The sequence below is a fragment of the Lynx canadensis genome, chromosome E1 (genome assembly GCF_007474595.2).
Source record: "Lynx canadensis isolate LIC74 chromosome E1, mLynCan4.pri.v2, whole genome shotgun sequence".
Lineage (NCBI taxonomy): Eukaryota > Metazoa > Chordata > Mammalia > Carnivora > Felidae > Lynx > Lynx canadensis.
The window spans coordinates 44,092,262-44,115,073 of record NC_044316.2 but is presented as its reverse complement, the minus strand read 5'-3'; the positions used below and the strand labels follow the sequence as shown (position 1 = coordinate 44,115,073).

Genomic DNA, 22,812 nt, shown 5'->3' with positions numbered 1-22,812 from the left:
CCTGATGGGCCAAAAAGGTCCCCCGATGGACCAAGAAGGTCCCCAGACGGGCCAAGAAGGCCCCCAGATGGGCCAAGTAGGCCCCAGACGGGCCAAGAAGGCCCCCAGATGGGCCAAGAAGGCCCCAGACGGGCCAAGAAGGCCCCCAGATGGGCCAAGAAGGCCCCAGACGGGCCAAGAAGGCCCCCAGACGGGCCAAGAAGGCCCCCAGATGTCAGTGGACGTCTCCAACTGACCCCGGCTGGGTGCCCTATAGCGCGTCCGCCAGGGTCACACCAGCTTCCAGACAGAACCGGTTCTCCAGAGAAGAAACACAGATCAGAGAGAAAAGGAAGAACTTTAGAGCCGGCTTACTTACCGATCGGAATCAGATACGACCCGTTGACCAGAAGTCTGGTGGGCTCGGGGGGGATCTCGGTGGGACCTCCAAATGTAATGCCCAAAGTTCCGAAACCTCCCACAAAAGTCCACCAGAGTCGTAAGTCAAAGCCAAGCGGCAAGGGTCGTTTATTGCAGGTTCGAACCTGGTCCTCTGCGCACTCGTCGCCGGTGACGCAAGAGGCCACGATCAGGGTTGGTACAGCGTTTTTATAGACAGAGACAAATAGCACAGGGGAGGTTTCAAATTATGAGGGGCCTGATTAGTTGATTTTAAAGTAAGGACATTTGTTGTTCTCTGATTGGGCGTCCTTTGTCTGTCCTTTGGCGGGAAGGCTTTGTCCGTTACTTGTGGGAGGAAAAAAGGGGGAAGGGGGTAGGGTAGGTGGGGAATGTGCTAAGCAAGCAGGTTTACAGAAGCGAGAAATGCCGGTTAGTTTATGTATAATCACTCATTCCATTACATATCAGACTACATTTAGGAAGGTTTACAACCCATTCTACTACACAGCGGGTTACATTCAGGAAAGGCCTCACAATGCTCGTAGCAAACAGCAAGCAAAACAGACTTCTCAGCAATTGTATTTCTTATCAAAGATCCATAATAAGCAGAAAAGAGAACTTTAGCTTTAAACTAAGGCAGGGCTGTCATTTGGATTTAAAGCTGTTCTTTTCAAGGCAGGATTTCTTTTTACTTTAGAATGGGTTCTACTCTAAGATACATTTCCTTTCAGCATCAAATAATCCTAATTTCAAAAATTCTCATATGCACATTCACAGGCAAAGCTCTGCAGAAACGCAGAGAAATAACCACAGTGCTTACTGTTAACTGGTAGGTTATCTGTTAGACTTTGAAGCCCCTCTCCTGTGAGCACAATTCCCATGTTTTCCAGAACAGTATTGGCTTTACTTCTTTCAACCTTCCCTCCTTAGGAAAGAGACATAAAGAATGACAAAAAATATTAAAATATGAAAGAACATTAAATACTAGAAATCTATCAGTGCTCTGTTACTATTATATTGAAAATGTTTTTACTATTAATATGAAAAAACTAGGAATAAGGAAAAATAGAATCCTTTTCAGTACTATTAATATTGCTTTGAAACATGAGTACCAAACTCTATTTTAACATCGTGTTAAAGAGCCTTAAGCTTTGCCTTGATGAAACTATGGACAAGAAATAATTTATGAAGGGATTTTGCAACTTAAGCTAAAGACAACTAATTGAATTTGCAGTAGAGAAGGATTTTGAAAAAAAACTCTCAGTTGCCAAAAAACTTGTACTGCTTTCCACTGGAACTTGACAATTACTTTACGCCTGGTTTATCCATACTGTGAAAACAGTTTATGAACACCAATTTTTTGGTGAATATTTTAAGATAGAAAACTATTTGTATTAGTTAAAAAGAATAGATAATTATCTTGTAAACTACCTAGCATGGTAGTTTACAGAGGGCTTTAGTTAAAATGTTAAAAATTTAGTTAAAAATGTTCTGAAGCTGAAGCAGGAGCTGAGGCTCAGAGTGCATGGAAAGCAAAATTTATTATTAAAATTGTAAAACAGGAGGCCTAGAGACTAGAAAAACTAGATAGATAGGGAAAGAGAACTACAGGGAGGCCGACAAGTATCTGGCTATGATTGCCTCATTTTTAAGGTGACGATTTAGTTGATAAAGACACATAGCAAGATGCTATCAAATGGGCAGCATGGTGGACAACTTCCACATTAAATTAAAAAATAATCCTGCTCCCACTCTTCTGGAGGGCCTAGGAATGCGAAGAGGCACTCTTCTTTTGACAGGTGACTCCTCTCAATAGGTACCAAGTGGCAGAGCTTTTAAGTCATTTCTTCATTCTCTTTATGTTCTTCTCTTCTTTTGGACTAAGCACTAGGAGGGAAAGCAAAACCAAAACAAATCCTAGGCACAAGTTGGTACCTTTGCCTACATTTTTTTTTTCTGTCTTAACTGAATCTCACTAAAAACACATTCTTTTTAGAGGAATTATAATGAACATTAATTTATGATTTGGATTCTATCAGGAAACAATGTCCAATATTTCTAACAATAGAAACTATTTTTATTTTCTTTGCTTAACTAATTTTCAGACTACCTACCATTCTCTTCACGTGTTGTTTTATCTATCTAGAATTCAATTTACACTTTCAAGATTAAGTTATGAAAAATACAAGAAAATGTGGGACCTACAAAGATTTAAAAAAACTCATCACAAAATACCTCTTTTAAAATAAAGAAACTACATTTAAAAATCAGTTCATAAAAGGATGGCTTGGGTAAAGCTCTAATGATATAAATTAAAATGTTAAATCTCAAACTGCTCATTAACTCACCTTTGAAAGACTTCAGACCATCCAACAATCTATTTTGATAGATCTTCCCAGAAGCTACAATGCAAATCACACTCTATGTCAGACAAAGCATTCTATAGATGCTCAGAAACATAATACATATACTTCAGAATTTCAGGGAGAGTTTTCATTTACTGAGTAAATATGTTCTTATTCATCCTCGAATAACAACAAAAAAATGAGACGGGATACAATAGTGACAGTTATGCCATTCTAAACCCCTGACAGAACAGTTGACAGTCTCTCTATGCTGGTTTCTTTATCCTTTGATTTCTCTTGTCCAATTCTTCTAAAATTCTCTCCCCTGATCACATTCCTTCATTTTTTTTTCTAATAGTTTTGTCATTGGCTAGAAGGCATGACATGGCAGCATTTATTTTGCCCCTGGTGGCCTGGGTTATATAGAGAGATAGAGATATATAGATTGATAGATATAACTTAAAATCTGCCTTTTCTAATTACTTTAAATATATATATATTTTAAATGCTAGAAGAGAAATTAAAAAAAAATTAAGTTTATATATTTAGAGAGAGAGAGAGTGAGTGGGAGATGGGCGGAGAGAGCTAGGGAGAAAGAGAGAAAGAATCTCAAGCAGGCTCCATGCTGCCAGCACAGAGCCTGGCACAGGGCTCAGTCTCACGAACTGTGAGATCATGACCTGAGCCAAAATCGAGAGTTGGACGTTCAACCGACTGAGCCACCCAGGCGCCCCTAAAGAGAACTTTGAAAACTTCTCCCATGGTACCATAAAGCTAAGTATTCTAGAAGGCTACTAAAGTATCTTTATGGCTTACCATCAACTGGAAGCTTCTTTAGCAGCCTCTTTTGTTCTTTATCTGTTAGCTCAATACCCATGTTCCTCACAAAATCTGATAGATGATGCACCTTAATATTTTTTCCTTTGAAAATATGAAACGTGATCATTCAAGAATTTTATAGAATAATTATTTCAAGTAATAATTTAATAGTGTTAAGCATGTTTCTTCCTAACTTGAGGAAGTTCAAAGATATAATAAGATATATACATCCATACAGAATTGAGAAGGGTCATATATCAAATTTGCTTAAAAATACTGAAAAGTATGATTTCTTAATCTGACAAGAAGTCAAAGTAGAAGAGAATAGATTTTACCTAAATAACTGTCTGATTAATGAAATATCAACATTAATTCATTTATCCATCTTACCAGAGAATACTATATATTTTAAATTTTTTTCTGAAATATGTTATTTGCTCTTGATACTGACAATAAATAAACTTTTTTTAATGAATATAATATATTGTCAAATTGGCTTACGTACAACACCCAGTGCTCATCCCAACAAGTGCCCTCCTCAATGCCCATCACCCATTTTCCCCTCTCCCCCACCCCTTCATCCACCCTTAGTTTGCTCTCTGTATTTAAGAGTCTCTTGTGGTTTGCCTCCCTCTCTCTCTGTTTGTAACTATTTTCTTCCCTTCCCTCCCCCCCATCATCTTCTGTTCAGTTTCTCAAGATCCACATATGAGTGAAAACATATGATACCTGTCCTCCTCTGACTTATTTCACTCAGCATAATTCTTTCCAGTTCCAAGAATGGAAAAAAAAAAAAAAAAGCTTTATTTTGCTGTTGCTTGATATACTCTGATTTGGGAATCTATTAATAATGTTGAAGTAAGTATTATTAGTATAAAAACTCCAGAAAGTTCAGAAGTTATTAGTAAGTTATAGGCTTTTAATTACTATATATAAAGGTAAACTGTGGGACATTAGGAGCAAATGTTTCATTAGAAAAGGTTGAAAGCTACAATTTACAAATCAGCAATAGAATGGTAAAAAATATTATTTAAAACTATACTACTACAAAAAGTCTGCAGATCTTGGTTTTATATAACTTCCCACTGACCTGTAAAAGCTTTTAATCCACTACACAACTTTTTCATTGTAGTTCTCCCATATACTGTAAGAAGAAATACAAATAATAAAAAGAGACAGTGAAACACACAAATAATAGGAGAGGAAAATACTCCAGCAACACTTCCGTACTAATAATATTCTCTACTTTTACCCACTTCTTGAGAATGAGTGTAAAGAGGTTAAATATGAAAAATATAACATCAACAATACAACTATGACTTAATTCTTCTATAAAAAATCAAACCTACAATAGTCAAGGGATAAGATTCAAAAGCCACTTACTGTCCAGGGTCTACTTTTTAGCTCTAAGACTTTGAAGAACTTTCTTATTTCTATCAGGCCATGACAATGGGTTTATGTTTGGTACATGCTATTCAAAAATGTTTAAACTTGGGTTTCAGCAGTGATTTTCTCAGGTAATGTGTTCTCATTCAATATTCCCTGATGTTTTAACAGACTCAGAAAGATTTATTTCCTCCATTTGGATTACAAGATAAATTATTAAGCACTTTGAAGACAAATCCTTTATATTAGCAATTGGGGGGGGGCAGTTATCACACTGATAGACTAACAGATTTTATTTCCAATTTAATATTTTTTTTGAAAATTTTATTTGGGTAATTGTAGATGCATATGAAGTTAGTAGAAAAAAATAGAGAGAGATACCTTGTACGTTTTTGCCCAGCTTCCCTTAATGATAAGACTTACAAAGCCATAGAATAATACCAAAAACAGAATACTGGCATTGATAAAATCCACTGATGTTATTTAGATTTCCTTAGTGTTACTTGTACTCATATGTATGTCTCTGTATTATTAAATTCCAGACAATTTTACTACCTGTGTAGGTTCACGTATGCACTGCCACAGTCAAGATACTGAACAGTTCCAGTCCCACAAGGACCCTATTATAACCACATCCACCTCCTTCTGCCTCCACCAATCCCCTATCTCTAAATCCAGGCAAGCTCTAATCTGTCCTCCATTTCTAAAATTTTGTTATTTCAAAAATGATATGTAAAGATCTTACAGTATGTAAGCTCTGAGGTTGGCTTTTTTAGATCTGGATAACTATCTGGAAATTTGTCCAAGATGTTGCATGAATCAGATAGTGTACTTTTACTGATGAATGATAGTATTCCATAATATGTATGTACCACAAGTTTGTTTAGCCATTTACCTGTTGAAGGAGACTTGGGCTGATTCCAGTTTTTGGCTCTTACGTTCATGTACAGATTTTGTGCGAACCTAAGTTTCAAAAGTGTAATTGCTACGGTAGCTCTATGCTTAGTTTTGTAAGAAACTGGTACTTTTTCTATAGTGATTGTATCACTACCTTCCCACTACCAAGTATGAGTGGTCCGGTTTCTCTAGCATCCTCATCAACATTTGGTGTTGTCATTATTTTTTATTTTAGCTATTCTGATAGGTATGCAGTGATATCTCACTGCAGTTTCAAATGGCACTTCCTTAATACCTAATGACGTCAAGCATCTCTTCATGTGTTTATCTGATACCTGTATATCCTCTTTGGTGCAATGTATTTTCATTCATATAGTTTCATATATTTTCCCCATCTTCTTATTGGTTTGTTTGTATTTTATATTGCTGAGGTTTTCTCAAATAAAAAAAAAAACCTTTTAATGTTTATTTTTGAGAGAGAGAGAGAGAGAAAGACAGAGCACGAGAGGGGGAGGGGCAGAGAGAGAGGAAGACACAGAATCTGAAGCAGGCTCCGGGCTCTGAGCTGTCAGCATAGAGCCCAAGACGAGGCTCAGCCAAAGTCAGACGCTCAACTGACTGAACCACCAGATGCCCCTATATTGCTGAGTTTTGCGTGTTCTTTAAATGCCATAGATGCTGCTGCTTTGTCAGATGTATCATTTGCAAATATTTTCTCCCAGACTGTAGGTTGTCTTCCACCATCTCCACACAGCTTTCCAGAGTGAAAGCTTTTAATTTTAATGAAGTACAATTTATCAATTTTTTCCTTTTGTGAATCATGCTTTTCTCATAATATGTTTCTAAATCAATTTATTCTTACTAGGCAGCATAAGCATAAATTACATAACTCAAATGTTACCAATAAGAATACAGTGAAAAATATATCTCCTTTATAAACATCTCCATTGTCAGAATTCTCTTCCTTCTAAGGAACAAACATTGACATTTTTTGTGTATCTTTTTTAGAGATATTCTATGCATATATTTGTATATAAGAATAGAGCTGACTGGTTCTTTTGATGGCTCCATATATTAAATTGACTAGATGTTCTGTAATTATGGAATCAGTTTTAAAATGCATCAAAGTGGGTATAAATTGTTTTTCCTTGCATTTTCAGATACATTGTTTTAAGAGAATATATCTCGTTTGTCCAAATATTCTCTTCCCCTCTGTATCAAGTCTGTCTTATGGGAGGATTATACTTCTGTTCCCAATGATATCATGCAATTTGCTTTGTCAAATGAAATATTTGAGTCTCTTCTGAGTAGAAACTTTAAGAACTATCACATGGCTCCATCATCTCTCTTTTTCCTGTTACAAAAGTGACACTGTCCAGACAGGGACTGTTCTTGCATCCTATGTCCTATAGTAGAGAACAGATGGACAGCCAACCTATGGGCAGTGTCTAATATTGAGTGTCATGCAAAAAAACTCTGTTGCCACTGAGATTTGGGGGTTGTTTGTTGCTACTGCAGCATAGCTAGCTGATAATAGGAACTGGAACCACAGGGCGCCTGGGTGGCTCAGTCGGTTGAGCGTCTGACTCTTAGTTTCAGCTCAGGTCATGATCTCACAGTTCATGAGTTCGAGCACAGTGTTGGGCTCTGCACTGACACTGAGGAGCCTCCTTGGGTTTCTCTGTCTCTCTCTCTCTCTCTCCCTCTTACTCTGCCCCTCCCCTGCTTAGGCCATCTCTGTCTCTCTCAAAATAAAGAAACTTAAAAAAAAAAGGAACTGGAACCACAAGTGTGTTGCTGTCTTAGCAACAACAAAAGTAGTAGCAAAAACACCAAAACTATGTGGCATTGGCTCTGGTCCTGGAAGTGTTTGGTGAAGAAATTGTTACTGGAGGCTGGAATGAACCCATGCCTTGCAATGGTGTTGGTGAGTTTATCAATTTCAACAACTTAGAAGGTAGATAATGTACTGAATATGTTTGTACTTTAAAAGAAGAAGCTGGGTGGGGCGCCTGAGTAACTCAGTCATGTAAGCCCCCAATTCTTGGTTTTGGCTCAGGTCATGATCTCACAGTTTGTGGGTTCGAGCCCCACATCGGGCTCCATGCGGAAGCCTGCTTGGGATTCTCTCTTTCTCTCCCCCTCTCTGCATCCCTCCTCCACTCCCTCTCTCTCTTTCTCTCAAAAATAAATAAATAAACTTTAAAAAAAAAAAAAGAAGAAGAAGCTAGGAAATACAGTGTTACTAGAGTATCTGGTTGATATTGGCAGCAATGGACAAGTTACTACAAAAAGAAATGAACCCAGAAAACAACTGGCTGGCTAGCAAGCAAGGATAAAGGAGAACAGAGAGAATCCAGAGATTCTGGGTGCGACATGGCACAAAAAATGAAGTAGTTCTCATCTTCTACAAATAGAAGATAACACCTGGAATTTCTTTTAGTGACCAAGGGCATTCAAAACTAAGGCTTCTGGCAAAGACAATATGAAGAGTGTGATCATCATTCCTTTTGTTGAAACCTCTGATTTGATTAAGATGGTGCCTAGTAAATCCTCCAAATTTGAAAAAATAATTCAGGAACAAACATCTTAGGTTGTGCTTCTCCCCAGGGTAGTCTGATAAAACTCAAGGGGTCTACAATTAAATCTAATGAGAAGCACATCTCAACAAGAATTGTAGATGTAACTATTGGCACATTAAGCAAGTCGTCATCAATCAGATAAAAGTCAACCCTATTTTAGTATAAAACTTAAACTAAAAGGTACTCTGTTCATGACTTAAAGTGGGGTTCCTGCCCTCTACAAATAGGAAGTACACTAAGAAAGTTGCCCCAGCCCCCAAGAAGGGGTTATTCTTCAATGCCTTCTTCAGATGTGAGAAGAAGAATAATGGAAAAAGGTAGAACTTCTTCAATCCCATAACCAAGATCCATAAAGAACAATGAGCTGGGAATCTAATCATCATGGTAAGATTTTTCCCAAAGAACTTAAAAATATTTTCAGGGGCGCCTGGGTGGCGCAGTCGGTTAAGCGTCCGACTTCAGCCAGGTCACGATCTCGCGGTCCGTGAGTTCGAGCCCCGCGTCGGGCTCTGGGCTGATGGCTCAGAGCCTGGAGCCTGTTTCCGATTCTGTGTCTCCCTCTCTCTCTGCCCCTCCCCCGTTCATGCTCTGTCTCTCTCTGTCCCAAAAATAAATAAACGTTGAAAAAAAAAAATTTAAAAAAAAAAAATATTTTCAATGCTCACCATCAGTGGGCAGGTTGCATTTGAGATCCTTAATTTCATCTTCTGTGAGTTTCCATCCCATGGTTTTCAAAACTGAATCAAGTTTATTGGCATTAACAATCCCTACTTAGAAAAGCAAAATGGTCAAGAAATAGCCAAAGGAAAGAAAAATACAGTTTATATATTTAAATAACCTATGGGCCCACATGGCTGTAGTGTAGGTGGAAATATAAAGGGTGTCCCCTGTCAGAAATATTTTTCTTTTGCAAGCAAGGGATCTTTTTCTAAAATTTTTGTTTGGGGATTTTAGTTCTTAGAAATTTCCGTCTGCAGAAAAAAAAAACAAAACTGAAATCTTGAACTAATTGTCCAGAATGCATTTTATTATAGTCAATTAGCATGCTGTATAGTTTTTGGATTTAATAACTTAAATAGGCTCATATATAGCATGACAGTTGACTTGTTTTAGCAAATACATCAAATTGTTGACATATACTAACGTTATTTTCAGCAGGAACATCAAGTGTCTATAGTACAAAGCGGCTCAATAATAGATAATAATAGATAATAGCTCTTTAAAAAGAACCTCTTTCTTTAGTGGGATCATGGGGACAGGTTTACAAAGCATAAGCTTTAAAAGGGCCTGCATTACTATTTAATAATTCATAGTAATGAAAAACATTATTTTATCTTCTCACTAATAAGTGGGCTCATTTGTGTTTATTTTATTGATTGTCTCAACGCCTAACCAAATTCCCCAAATATTTTCCCTTTAATTTTACTGTTCTGACACAGACTTTATTTTCTCTTATGTAAAATATTATTTAAATTTCTATATGGAGATAATTTGCTCACAGGTCTATATCAGAAGCTAGGAATGATATCAGTATTTAAGGAGGTTAGTGAAGTTCACAATTGGATATCTAGGAGATAGTATAATGTGTCTCTTAGAATCATCTGGCTTTGTATTATGCTTCTCACTTACCATTAAGAGACTTCAAACCATCCAGTAACCTATTCTTGTAGACTTTTCCTTTAGCTACGTGGAAACATAAATCAGGTCATACACAAGTAAGTGATGTGGAGATTCACCAAGGCAGCAAGTCATTATTTAATGTAAGGAGGATTTGTAATTTTCTCTAGAAAATTTCCAATTTACTTTCAAATTTTTAAAAATGAAATAGCCACCAATGTATCCACTCTCTTCAATTATTGACACTTAAGCATGTTAATCTTGTAATCTTAGTGCTTTTTTTTAAATTCCTTTTCAGCTCTCTAATGTCCTTTTCTGTTCTCTCACCTAGTTAGCACCCAGTATAACTTTTACAATTCCCCATCTATAGAACCACAACTACAAAAGGTATTTCTTAGCCCTGATGGCAGGTTGTGAATAAAGCAGCAACTGATTTCCAACTAAAAATTAATGGAATTCCTTCTTAAAAATCTTCTCTTGAAATGTTTTTATTGTAAAGAATTTTAAATATATACGAAAGTAGAATAGAAACAATGAATCCCCATATACACTCAGCTTACAGTTACTGATGTTCTACCATTAGATAGCATCCTTTTAAGGTGAAAACGTACCATTCATTTTTTTTTAAAAATTATTTGCATACATAAGTGTATAAATTGAACCGTATCACAATGGCTGTACTTTTTCGGTCTTTGTTTTTGTTTAAGTGCCTTTTTCTACTTCTTCCTTCTCAGTCTATAGTGCAGCCACAAGTCCCTAGATGATTCATGTTAACAACCTAGAATATACCTACATATTATCTATCAGTATGTGAAGATACATAATTACATGAGTGAAATCATTCATACTAAGTAGTTTTTGAAAGCATTTTTTCTATGCTATCAGAAAGTATATAGAAGTTCTCATAAACAAAATAAGAAATGTATGCTTCCTTCAAGACCATATTAATATTTTAAATGCTTACCATTAACTGGCAGGTTTTTTACGAGCTCTACACATTCCTTATCTGTGACAGTTACTCCCATGTTTTCCAGAACATCTCCTACATCACTGACATCAACCTCTCCCCCTTCAACATAACAAATGGTCACAGATTAGTAGAGAGAAGGGCCTAACCACAGCCCCCCCCAAACCTGTTGACCCTTTACAGCTTCAGCTACAATAGCTGAATGAGCAAACACACACAATATGTTAACTGTTTGCCACTGTCATTAATTGGGGGTAGAAATAGAATTTCTCTCTTACGCTTAGTAAAGTAATAGACGTACTGATGCAGTTTATATAATACAAATTAGGACACTGTAGGCATAAGATCCATTTATTTTGTAAGGATATTATCTCTCCCCTAATCTCTTAATGATAACAGAATTTTATCTCTGTGAAAGTTTGCTGTATCATTAGCTATGCTAATTCAAATTTAGGCTTTCAAAATCAAGAATAGTGACTATTCTTGGCAAATATTCCAGAAACTAAGAAATTTGCTACTATAAATTCACACAGAAAAATTAGTGCTAAAATGCAAATGTTCTAATGTGTAATTCTGGGCAACTGTATGCAGATATTCATCAATATAGAAGAAAAATGGGTAGAATAGAATAAAAAAGGGAATGTAAAAATGATGGTTCTACATAAAAATATAAATTAGCTAAAGAATAAAGACATTAGATTTGTAGAAACTTCTAATTAACCTGTAATAGTTTCCACTGCTTCCATCAATTTTTTGAGCTCAGTCTTCCCATTAGCTGTAAGAAATACCATAATTTGGCAATATTATAAAAAGATAAAGGAGCTAAATTAAGAGATAGAGATTCTCCCCACAATTTAATCTCACCAGCCAAAAACTTTTATGCAATGGATTGCAAAGAATTCATTCTATGGCAGATAGAGGGTTAACCCAAGAAAGCTTTCTCTGTCTTACGCTTGCAGGAATGTTACAGTAGGCTAAGTATGTTGTTGTTTGGTCTCTGATAGCCCTTCTGATGCAAACGCAAGGTTCTTCCCATGATTGATGTTGAAAACATTTTTCATGTTCTATCTTCTACTAATACTTTTCTTTAGTTATTTCAACTATTAACTTGGAATGGCTGGTTATGTGTTCTCAATCTTTTGTTACCAGCACATGCATAAAGTTTGGGTAAATGTTTCTACCTTTCTATGTTTGGGAAAAAAGAAATCATTAGCTAAAGCTAGAGAGTTATAGCAATATGGCATTGTTCCAATATCAGGAAGGATTGATCAACCCCCTAAGACCAGCTACTTTATTTACTGAGCCAAGTACAAAATGAAAACGTGGGACCCCTTGTTCAAAAATCAGGAAAAAAAAACTTTGCTTTTTTTTTTCTTCCACAGTCTTGTTCCCAAACTGTCATGGTGGTGTTTTTATTTTAGTTTTTGTTTATAAGTCAGCTGGTAAATGTTGCACTGTCACAGGCATGGCATCTTCTAGGGTTGAGTGCAGAACTTCACAGGCACCCTGGGTGGTCCCATTACTCAGCATGCACGAGGCTCACTAGCAGCAGACTTCCTTCCTTCCTCCTGCCGCCAGAACCACACATCTGAAAATTGAGTCACGTGTCTCACTTTCCTATGCACTGGTTGCCTCAACTCACTATGGACAGGCGACTCCCAAGAGTAATGCAGCCTTGATGTGGGGACACACTAGATACCTGGAAGGGGATGAGGAACAGGCTTGACCCTGCCAGCCGAGTGGGGACTGCTGCTGCCATGTCTTGTCACAAGATGCCTTCAGGTACAGGTTGCCAATGCCAGCCCTCCCTGCAACCATGCCCAGGTCCCTGCTGGGGTCAGGGGATGCAGATGTTGCCAGGCATGGTGGTGAAAGGGAGGTTGGCCATACCAGAGGCTGTGGAGTGGTTGATCCAGAATACATCCTGGGGACTAAATGGCAGGGGCAATCACATGCCTGAGCCAGGGTGCCAAGCCCCAGCCATGCTCTAGTTTCCCATCAGACTTCAATTAGGAAACACAAATTCAAAGATAAAATTGTGAAGACTCTCTTGTGGCACTTGGGCAGCTCAGTCGGTTAAGCGTCCAACTTCAGCTCAGGTCACGATCTCACGATCCGTGGGTTCGAGCCCCGCATCGGGCTCTGTGCTGACAGCTCGGAGCCTGGAGCCTACTTCAGATTCTGGGTCTCCCTCTCTCTCTGCCCCTCCCCTGCTCCCTCTGTCTCTCTCAGTCTCCAAAATAAATAAACATTAAAAAATTTAAAAGCAAATTATGAAGACTCTTTTGATGGCCAAATCAGAGCACTAAACCCCAAGCATGACACTTAGATCACGGCTGTGTCCAACTAACCTCACTGGTTGCACACCACTATTCCCCAAAGCAAAATAAAGGAAGGCCTACAATGCCACAAATCTATAAACCAAAAGCCTCAAGAGGATAGCTGACTGCATAAACCATAACCCCTGTTCCTTCGGTCTTTCTAACATTTCTGAGTGATGTTTTAAAACATAATGAGAAGGTAAGTGATTCGACTTGAAGAACATGAAGCTGGAATGGGCAGGTGACAGAGAAGCCAAGCATGTGCAAGAGAAGCAAAGAAGCCTAAGACTACACCTTTTTTCTGTTAATGAGCCAGTTTCCCCATTGCGGAACTCAAGGCTTGTCTAAGTTGTGGTTGGTTACAGGCTCCTTTAGGCATTAACAGTCCTCAGCTGGGGACAAAGCAAAACTATCTGCTGCAATCTGGTGTTGGGCTTGTTACCTGGAAATATATACTGTTAACCTCAATGAAGATGACTAGGAAACAGTTTTCCTTTATGGATTTATTTTGATTTGATTTAGTTTTATTTTATCTTCCTCAGTTCTAGTCTCACGGAGACTTTTTAGGGAAGGCCTCCTGGGCTTCAAATCACATGGTGCATGTATATTTGAGGCAACTGTCAATGAATACAAAACAAAACACAAAAAGCAGCTAACTACCTACCAATACTCTGATTTCCTCTCAGAGCACAGAATCATAAATGGAAGTGGATGCCCAGAAAGATACTACATCTCTACCGCCCCACCTCCGCCTCACATTTATTTAGGTGCAGCCACGTGACCAGTTCTCCACAAAGGAATGGCTACGGAAATAACGTGTGCACTCTCTCTCCTTCACGCTCTCCTTTCCATTCCATTATTAGATAGAAACGATGACAAGGCCTTAAAAAGGAATCCAAGAGACAAGGAACCTGGATCCCTGTATCGCTGAATGGAGAAGAGCCACTGTCTATTACCCAAAGATACTCTCGCCTTGGACTTTCACAGGGGAAAGAATTTAACTTCTGCTGCATTTACCCGGACATAATTTTAGGTTTGTTTTTAAATTTTTTTTTTTTCAACGTTTATTTATTTTCGGGACAGAGAGAGACAGAGCATGAACAGGGGAGGGGCAGAGAGAGAGGGAGACACAGAATCAGAAACAGGCTCCAGGCTCTGAGCCATCAGCCCAGAGCCCGACGCGGGGCTCGAACTCGCGGACCGCGAGATCGTGACCTGGCTGAAGTCGGACGCTTAACCGACTGCGCCACCCAGGCGCCCCAGGTTTGTTTTTAAATAAAAATGTAGTTTCCCCTAAATAATACGTGATCTGTTCTTAAATGAAGACTGTTCATCCCTATCTTTGCAAATGCTTCTAATTTCTTTTGGTATACCAAATATCACTAGTTAATATACATTCTCTTACACAAGCTCATAGATGTAAACTCCTAAGGCTCATTATTATCTACAATGCTTACCACTAAGTGGCAGATTTTCTGCCAGAGCTTCACGTTCCTTTTCTGTGAGTTCAATTCCCAGATTTTCCAGAACATTGTCTAGGTTATTGGCTTTAACCATTCCTCCTTAAGGAACAAACAGGAAGTAATCATGAAAAAAAAATTACGTGATTTCCAAAGATTATAATTTTTTTTCTCACATGCATTTTAGTATGATAAAAAAAACAAAGAAAAAGGTACAATTTATTTGTATTAGTGAACAGGCATATAAGGTTGACTCAGTAAATCACCGAAAATGATGTCAAGAACAACTTAGATAAAATGTTCTGAGGTTGGGGGTGCCTGGCTGGCTTAGTCAGTAGAATGTGTGACTCTTGATCTTGGCGTCGTGAGTTCAGGCCCCACATTGGGCATTTAGCCTACTTAAAAAATATTCTGAGGTTGAAGCATTACTGGGTGACAGGCTGTGATTATGTGTTTAAAGTTACTATTTGTAGTATTAAGTAATACTCATCTGTTAAAAGAGGGGCCAAAAGAATACCAATGATAGGACTGTCCCCATGGGGAATACAGAGAGAGTACTGTGCAGGTCTGTCCCCAAAACAAAGCCAAGGTATCAGCTGAGAGGGATAGTTCAAGATTCAGATCATCAATGTTCTGCTATTGCAATATACAAAAAGTGTATGAAAGATGAAAAGACTATAAAAATGGATTCAATGCTCTCAAAGAGAAAACTGTCATGAACAACACATTCACCACAAAATTCTCCAAGAATGTTGCTGACTGGAATTATTCCAAGTATCTGGGATGTCAGGAGGCCAAGTGCCACCTGCAAGAGACTTCTCTCATTAAATAGCAGCAAATCTTCTACCCTTTTCCTCTTTCCCTTCCTACTTCCCCTTCTGGTCTCTTTTTCTAAGGACCTACAGGAAGAGGAAGTAAAAAAGCATTTTGGCCACAATACCATGCTTCTTTTCCACATTTGCTGTTGCTGCTATTGTTGTTAACTGGTCTTTAGGAAAGAATGTTTTAGAGAAAATAACTTGAGGGGCGCCTGGGTGGCTCAGTTGGTTGGGCGTCCGACTTCGGCTCAGGTCATGATCTCACAGTTTGTGGGTTCAAGCCCCGCATCGGGGTCTGTGCTCACAACTCAGAGCCTGGAGCCTGCTTCCAGTTCTGTGTCTCCCTCTCTCTCTCTGCCCCATCCCCACTCATGCTCTGTCTCTCTCTGCCTTAAAAATAAAATAAAATAAAATAAAATAAAATAAAATAAAATAAAATAAAATAAATAAAAAATAAAAAAGAAAATAACTTGATTTGTGCCATAAAATTATTAAAGATCACTCCAAAATCCTTTGTATTGTTTTTGGGCAAACGCTCAGAAAAACTGCCTATGATATTCTGTATATTATGTGTTGTATAAATTAGATTTCAAATGATTCTTTGGGGGTGCTATTTAGAAATATTCTCCAAGAGTGAATGGATCCCTTGCAATACTATACCATGGGTGATTATGCAAAAGTGCTTAACATAATGAAATAAAAAAATCTAAATACAGGAATGTAGACATGACTCAAAACCTGGTGGTAAGATGTTTGTGTTGATATTTGTGTTGACATTTAGCAGACTTTTCTGCTAATCATGGTTCTTAAATACCTTTTACAGACTTCACACCATCCAACAATCTGTTCTTATACACCTTTCCAGCAGCTATTAAAAAAGAAAAACCATAATTTATATCCAAAGGAAAAGAACATGGACACACAGTTTTTGGGCAATTGGGTAATTCTAGGAGCAATCTTTTTTACTCTTTCCCTAGGAAATCTGTTCTATCTCCTCATCAAATAAAAATTACTTTAGGAAAAAAAATTGTGACAAAAATGTACCCAGTGTTCAGCAACCAAGAAGACTGCTGGGAAGACTATACTGTGCAGGAAAAAAAAAAAATCACTACTTCTTTGTGTCCCCTCCCCCTTTTTTTTTTAACCTGTGTCTCACTTCCCTCAGTTTCCTTCCTATCATGCAGGCCTCTCAGGGGCGTGACTGGGTAGTGTTATTACAACCTGCATCAACTCTGATGGCAATATGGTTATGGTTAAAGAGCTGGGTTGACAGATTGAATCTGTACGTCAGAAAACTTAATTTGTTTTAAAAATTATTTTCAGTACTTTTTAGGAGAAACAAAGAGACAACAATTTAGAACTGCTGACAATGACCCCCCAAAACCAATGTCCCCGGAAAGGCTGTTCTGAGACTTATATGGCTCACCGTCGATAGGTACCGTCTGTCTCAGCCTCACTAGTTCCTTTTCAGGGAGCTCGATCCCCATGGCTGCCAAGACCTTTAGCAGATCGTTGGCATCAATCTTTTTTCCTTTCAAAAGACAGGAACATCAGTGCATGACAATTTGGAATCTAATGATTCCAGATAATGAAAAAATGATCACCTTCAGCTCGGAAGTAGCGAGCGAGTAAAAGGAAACACGTACAACTACGCAGAATCACAGGGAGGCCACAAATAGAACACAGGTCCTTAATCTCCTAAAAGGCATACTCTCTTAGTGATGGATCTGTGTGCATCTAATGCAGCAGAGGGTAGATTTGCTTTTAAGATTGGCCAGCAAGTTAGAATGATGGAAATTATGGAAATTTATAATTTTGGCAGGGGAGCTTAGAATTCTGGGGAGATCCTAAATTATGTGATTTTCCTCTTCATATATGCCTATCAAGGTATGGGATTATTTGAATATTAGTGAGATACGTGATATTATTGCTTTATTAAAAACATTTGGGCCAGATTTCTTACCAAGACACAGAATTTTCATTGTATTTTTAAAATTTAAGTTGTACAAATAAATACAGCATAAGACTCTGAAAACAAGTATTCAATGAGACATAATATAAAGACATATAAACAGTTTGGGGAAGTTGAGGAGATATTTTAAAAATAGTACAATTTTATAGTAACTTGCCACTCACCAGAAAACATTTTCAATGCATCCATTAACTTTTTCACTTCAACCTTCCCATTATCTGTTAAGAGAGCCACGTAAATCAAATACAAATATAACACCGGCACTCATTTGCAATACGGAATTTAAAAAAGAAAGCAATATATGTATACTCTAATATTTTATCCTATATTTATCTTGAGCCAGAAGTTCTAAAATATTACTAGAGTGTTGATTAATTGAACTACAGAAAATTAAACCTCTGGTAGTTAAGGATGAGATATAAAATTAAGTCACCATTTCCCACAGAGTCGGCTTCATGACTCCTATACGTTGGGAAACTCTCCACTGTTTACATCAGGCACAAGGAATGGAATTTACAATTTTTGTGTGCTACATATTAATGTTTGTATCTGGCTCCTACAATTGATCTCCTTATGTAATAAGCTGATACTTAGTAGTTCCTGACTTTTTTTTTTTTTTTTGACACAGAGTTTCTTACTCCTTTATTCCCTATGAGTAAATTAATGATCACTTCAGTGATTGGCTTGAGATAATTTTAAAAGTACAGATTCTGTATATTTTTAAATCAATATTTAAAGACATTAACATGAAAGCATATTACAAAGATAGAAATTTGGGATTCTATAGGATCTCAGGTTCATTTTTCCTTACTAGACCAAAAACAACTAAGACATTGCATTTGCACACATTATTATTTTTTGTCTAACTTGTAGATGACAAATATGTAAATAGAAGCTTCATGTCACTTTTGTTCTTTATTATCTTCTGGCTCTAAAAGTACAGAGCAGGCCAATATTCGTTTTTAAACAATTTATTGAGATATAATTTGCATACCAAACAAACTCATCCATTTCAAGTATACAAGTGAACAGTTTTAGGATATAGACTGAATTCTGCAACTATCACTGCAATCTAATTTTGGAACATTTTCATATTCCGCAAAAGAAACCTCATTATAAAAAAAAAGAAACCTCATAACATTAATTTGCAGTTCCCATCTACAGCCCCAACCGCAGTCCTAGGCAATCACTAATCTATCTGTGTCAGGGAGAGTGTCAGGACTAAGTGTCAGTATATTATATGAGGAAAAGATTTCTAAAAATCCAAATGGAAACATTAATATGTAGTACATACAGATCTGCTTATTCTGGACATTTCCTATAAATGGAATCATACAATACGTGCTCTTTTGTGACTGGCTTCTTTCACTTAGCATAATATTTTCATTGAACCACTGCATTTCAGCCCTCATTCAGCTTCAATTGTATTTCAGTGTTTCTAGTTCTAGCTTCAAGGGAGCTGCCTGAGAATGTGGCCTTTAGTTAGATCATGGAATTTGAAATAGGAGTGGGATATTATGTAGCTTCAGAAAAAGGCAAAATTCTGTATGTTATAGCCTGCGTGTTTGCAGACCGCTCTGAGAAAATGAATGAGTGCTATCATACGGCTTTGGAATGTGCCTCTCGTGTTTAATCTCCCACATTTTCTCTTTTATTTTCCGATTTTTTCTGTATTCATCTCCTCTAGACCGTTTTTCATGCTATTTTCACCCCTAATTATTTATCTATTCCCTCACTTTTTGTAGTCCTAATCAAAGATCTATGTTTTTAGCATTCCTTTGGATCCAGAATTAAAAAGGTTGATGAAACATGTTAATAAAATGACAAGAAAGAATGTTACTTTATTTTCTTTCTGAGCTCATTTCTAAGTTTTTACAAATATCTTCTTACGGGCAAACAAACTTCTTCAGAGATGATTTTATAGAAGCTCACAACTCAAGTTATATTCAGTGATGCAAAAATGTATATGCTTACTCACCATCAACAGGTAGGTTCTTTATCAAATCGCTCTTTTCCATTCCTGTGAGATTCATTCCCATGTTTTGCAAAGCAGTGTCTAGGTTAGCAACATCAACAATCCCTCCTTGGAAGAAAGAGAAGAATGTAAGCAACATTGAATAACCTTAGAATGTGACAATAGCTATGAATTCCTGTGTGTTATAGATATTGGTTTCACCTTAAAGAAAAAGGTCGAATGTATATTCAGTTGTATCTAAGAGTGTCAGTAATAAAGGCGGAATTAGAATTTCCTCCAATGAGTAATTGCGGGAATCCATTTATATAATTAGCTTTTAAAGACTGTGGCAGAACTTCAAGACGATTTACAGAAATACAGAAAACAAAATTCATACGCTTCTGCCAGTAGGAAAGTATTATTTTTGTTTGCTGAACAGTTTACATGGTTCTTTCCTCTGAATAAATTTTCCCAAAAATGTCTAATAATTTCTCTCATCTTGTGAGATTGAAATATATATATAGTAGAATATGCATGACATACATTTACCATTTTAACCATTTTTCAGGATAGAGTTCAGTGGCATGGAATATACTCACCTTGTTTTAGAACCATCACCCACTATCCATCCCAGAACCTTTTACCTTCCCAAATTAAAAGTCCGTACTCCTCAAACAATACTCCTCATTCCTCCCTACACCCAGCCTCTGTCTCTATGAATCTGACTGCTCCAGGTTATCTTACATTAACAGAACCATACAGTATCTGTCTTTTTGTGATTGGCTTATTTCACTTAGCAAAATGTCTTCAATGTTCACCATGTTGTAGCCTGTGTCCCAATTTCTTTCCATTTTAAGGTTGATGAACACACAGACTGAGCCCATCTCTTGGCTCTTTGAATAGTGCTGGATATACAAATTTGGATACGCACTACAAAAGCCTGAATGTCTGTGTGCCCCCCTACCCCCTGCCATTCATATACTGAAAACCTAATTCTCAAATTGATGGTATTAAGAGATGGGTCCTTTGGGAGGTTATTAGGTCATGAGGGCAGAGCCCTTATGAATGAGATTAGTGTCTTTATAAAGGATAACCTGCAGAGATCCCTTGCCCCTTCCACCTTGGAATGATACAATGCGAAGTCACTGTACAAATACAACCCAAAGGAGGGCCCTTACCCACCATGCTGGCATCCTGATCTTGGGACTCCAGTCCCCAGAACTGTGAGAAATGAACTTCTGTTGTTTATAAGCCATCCAGTCCCTGGAAATTTATTATAGCAGCCTGAATGCACTAAGACACATGCCCAGAAATGGAATTGCCGAATCATGTAGTAATTTTAAGTTTCTGAGGAACTGCCATACTGGTTTTCATAGTGGCTGCACCATTTCACGCTTCCACCACCAGTGCACAAGTGTTCCAACTTCTCCACATTCTCACCAACACTTGTTATTTTCTGTTCCTTTTTAAAAAAATTTATTTTTTTAAATGTTTATTTTTGAGCGGGGGGGGGGGGGGAGAAAGCATGAGTGGGGTGTGGCGGGGGGTGGGGGGGGCAGAGAAAGGATAGAGGATCCAAAGCACAGCCTGATGTGGGTCTCACACTCACAAACTGTGAGATCATGACCTGAGCTGAAGTTGGATGCTTAACTGACTGACTGAGCCATGCAGGCGCTTCTGTTCCTTTTTATAAAATCGCCATCCTATGGGGTGTAAGGTGAATTCTCATTGTAGTCCACTATAAGTCTAATTGTTTATTTGTAGGTAGTCAGAATGCACTGTGGTTGCCTGTAGGGTTTTTTGTTTTGTTCTGTTTTGGTGTTCTGTGACTTCCTTACGAGATGATTAACCAGAGACCTCTTTTTTTTTTTTTTTTTTTTTCAACGTTTATTTATTTTTGGGACAGAGAGAGACAGAGCATGAACGGGGGAGGGGCAGAGAGAGAGGGAGACACAGAATCGGAAACAGGCTCCAGGCTCTGAGCCATCAGCCCAGAGCCTGACGCGGGGCTCGAACTCCCGGACCGCGAGATCGTGACCTGGCTGAAGTCGGACGCTTAACCGACTGCGCCACCCAGGCGCCCCTAACCAGAGACCTCTTAAGCAACATTTTAGGACTCATTACGTGTCCTGTGTTTTAGGATCCATGTCTTTGAATAATCACAAAAAATTACCAACTGTTAGGTCTTCAAATTAGCATTTTCTTTCTTTGTCTCTGTTAGCTCTCTTGTATACTGTTGGATAAACTGGCAGATTTTTCACTCTGACCCTCCGGCCTCTTACTCCTCCTTCCTGTTTGTTACTTTTTTGTCTTTATGCTGGAATCTTGGTAATTTTTTTCAGAGTTCTATTCCAGTAATCCAATTAATTCTTCATTTACATCTGCCAATAAAACCATTATGTTTTTAAATTTTCCAGGCTAGACATTTCATTTCTAGAAATTTTGACTCCTTTCAAATCCATTTTTTCCTGTGCTAGTTTTTAAGAGTATTTCCATTTTCCTTTTGTGAATTTAGTCATTTAAAGCATACTTATTTTATGGTCTATCTAAAATATTTGTATCATATGAAGTCTTTGGGGGTTCCATTTGTTATCGTATATATTGGCAAATTTTTTTTAAATATACTTTATTGTCAAATTTGTTTCCATACAACACCCAGTGCTCATCCCAACAAGTGCCCTCCTCAATGCCCATCACCCACTTTCCCCTCTCCCCCAACACCCATCAACCCTCAGTTTGTTCTCAGTTTTTAAGTCTCTTCTGGTTTGCCTCCTTCCCTCTCTAACTTTTTTTTCCCCCTTCCTCTCCCCCATAGTCTTCTGTTAAGTTTCTCAGGATCCACATATGAGTGAAAGCATATGGTATCTGTCTTTCTCTGCCTGACTTATTTCACTTAGCATAACACTCTCCAGTTCCATCCACGTTGCTACAAAAGGCCGGATTTCATTCTTTCTCATTGCCAAGTAGTATTCCGTTGCATATATAAACCACATCTTCTTTAGCCATTCATCAGTTGATGGACAGTTAGGCTCTTTCCATGATTTGGCTATTGTTGAAAGCACTGCTATCAACATTGGGGTACATGTGCCCCCATGCATCAGCACTCCTGTATCCCTTGGGTAAATTCCTAACAGTGCTATTGCTGGGTCATAGGGTAGATCTATTTTTAATTTTTTGAGGAACCTCCACACTGTTTTCCAGAGCGGCTCTACCAGTTTGCATTCCCACCAACAGTGCAAGAGGGTTCCATTTCTTCACATCCTGGCCAGCATCTATAATCACCTGATTTGTTC

General features: G+C 37.9%; 1 protein-coding gene across 1 annotated transcript in view; it reads right to left on the bottom strand.

The window, feature by feature from the left end:
- LOC115508163 overlaps positions 1-22,812 on the bottom strand; it is a 142,039-nt gene that overhangs the window by 93,770 nt on the left and 25,457 nt on the right. The window contains exons 14-26 of the mRNA XM_036064353.1: positions 19,544-19,648; positions 17,730-17,783; positions 17,011-17,124; positions 16,408-16,461; positions 14,773-14,877; positions 11,716-11,769; positions 10,992-11,096; positions 10,040-10,093; positions 9,076-9,180; positions 4,636-4,689; positions 3,543-3,647; positions 2,730-2,783; positions 1,202-1,306 (exon numbers count right to left, since the gene is read on the bottom strand). Coding sequence (XP_035920246.1) covers positions 1,202-1,306; positions 2,730-2,783; positions 3,543-3,647; positions 4,636-4,689; positions 9,076-9,180; positions 10,040-10,093; positions 10,992-11,096; positions 11,716-11,769; positions 14,773-14,877; positions 16,408-16,461; positions 17,011-17,124; positions 17,730-17,783; positions 19,544-19,648 — 1,068 coding nt within the window. The remainder of the gene's footprint in view (positions 1-1,201; positions 1,307-2,729; positions 2,784-3,542; positions 3,648-4,635; positions 4,690-9,075; positions 9,181-10,039; positions 10,094-10,991; positions 11,097-11,715; positions 11,770-14,772; positions 14,878-16,407; positions 16,462-17,010; positions 17,125-17,729; positions 17,784-19,543; positions 19,649-22,812) is intronic.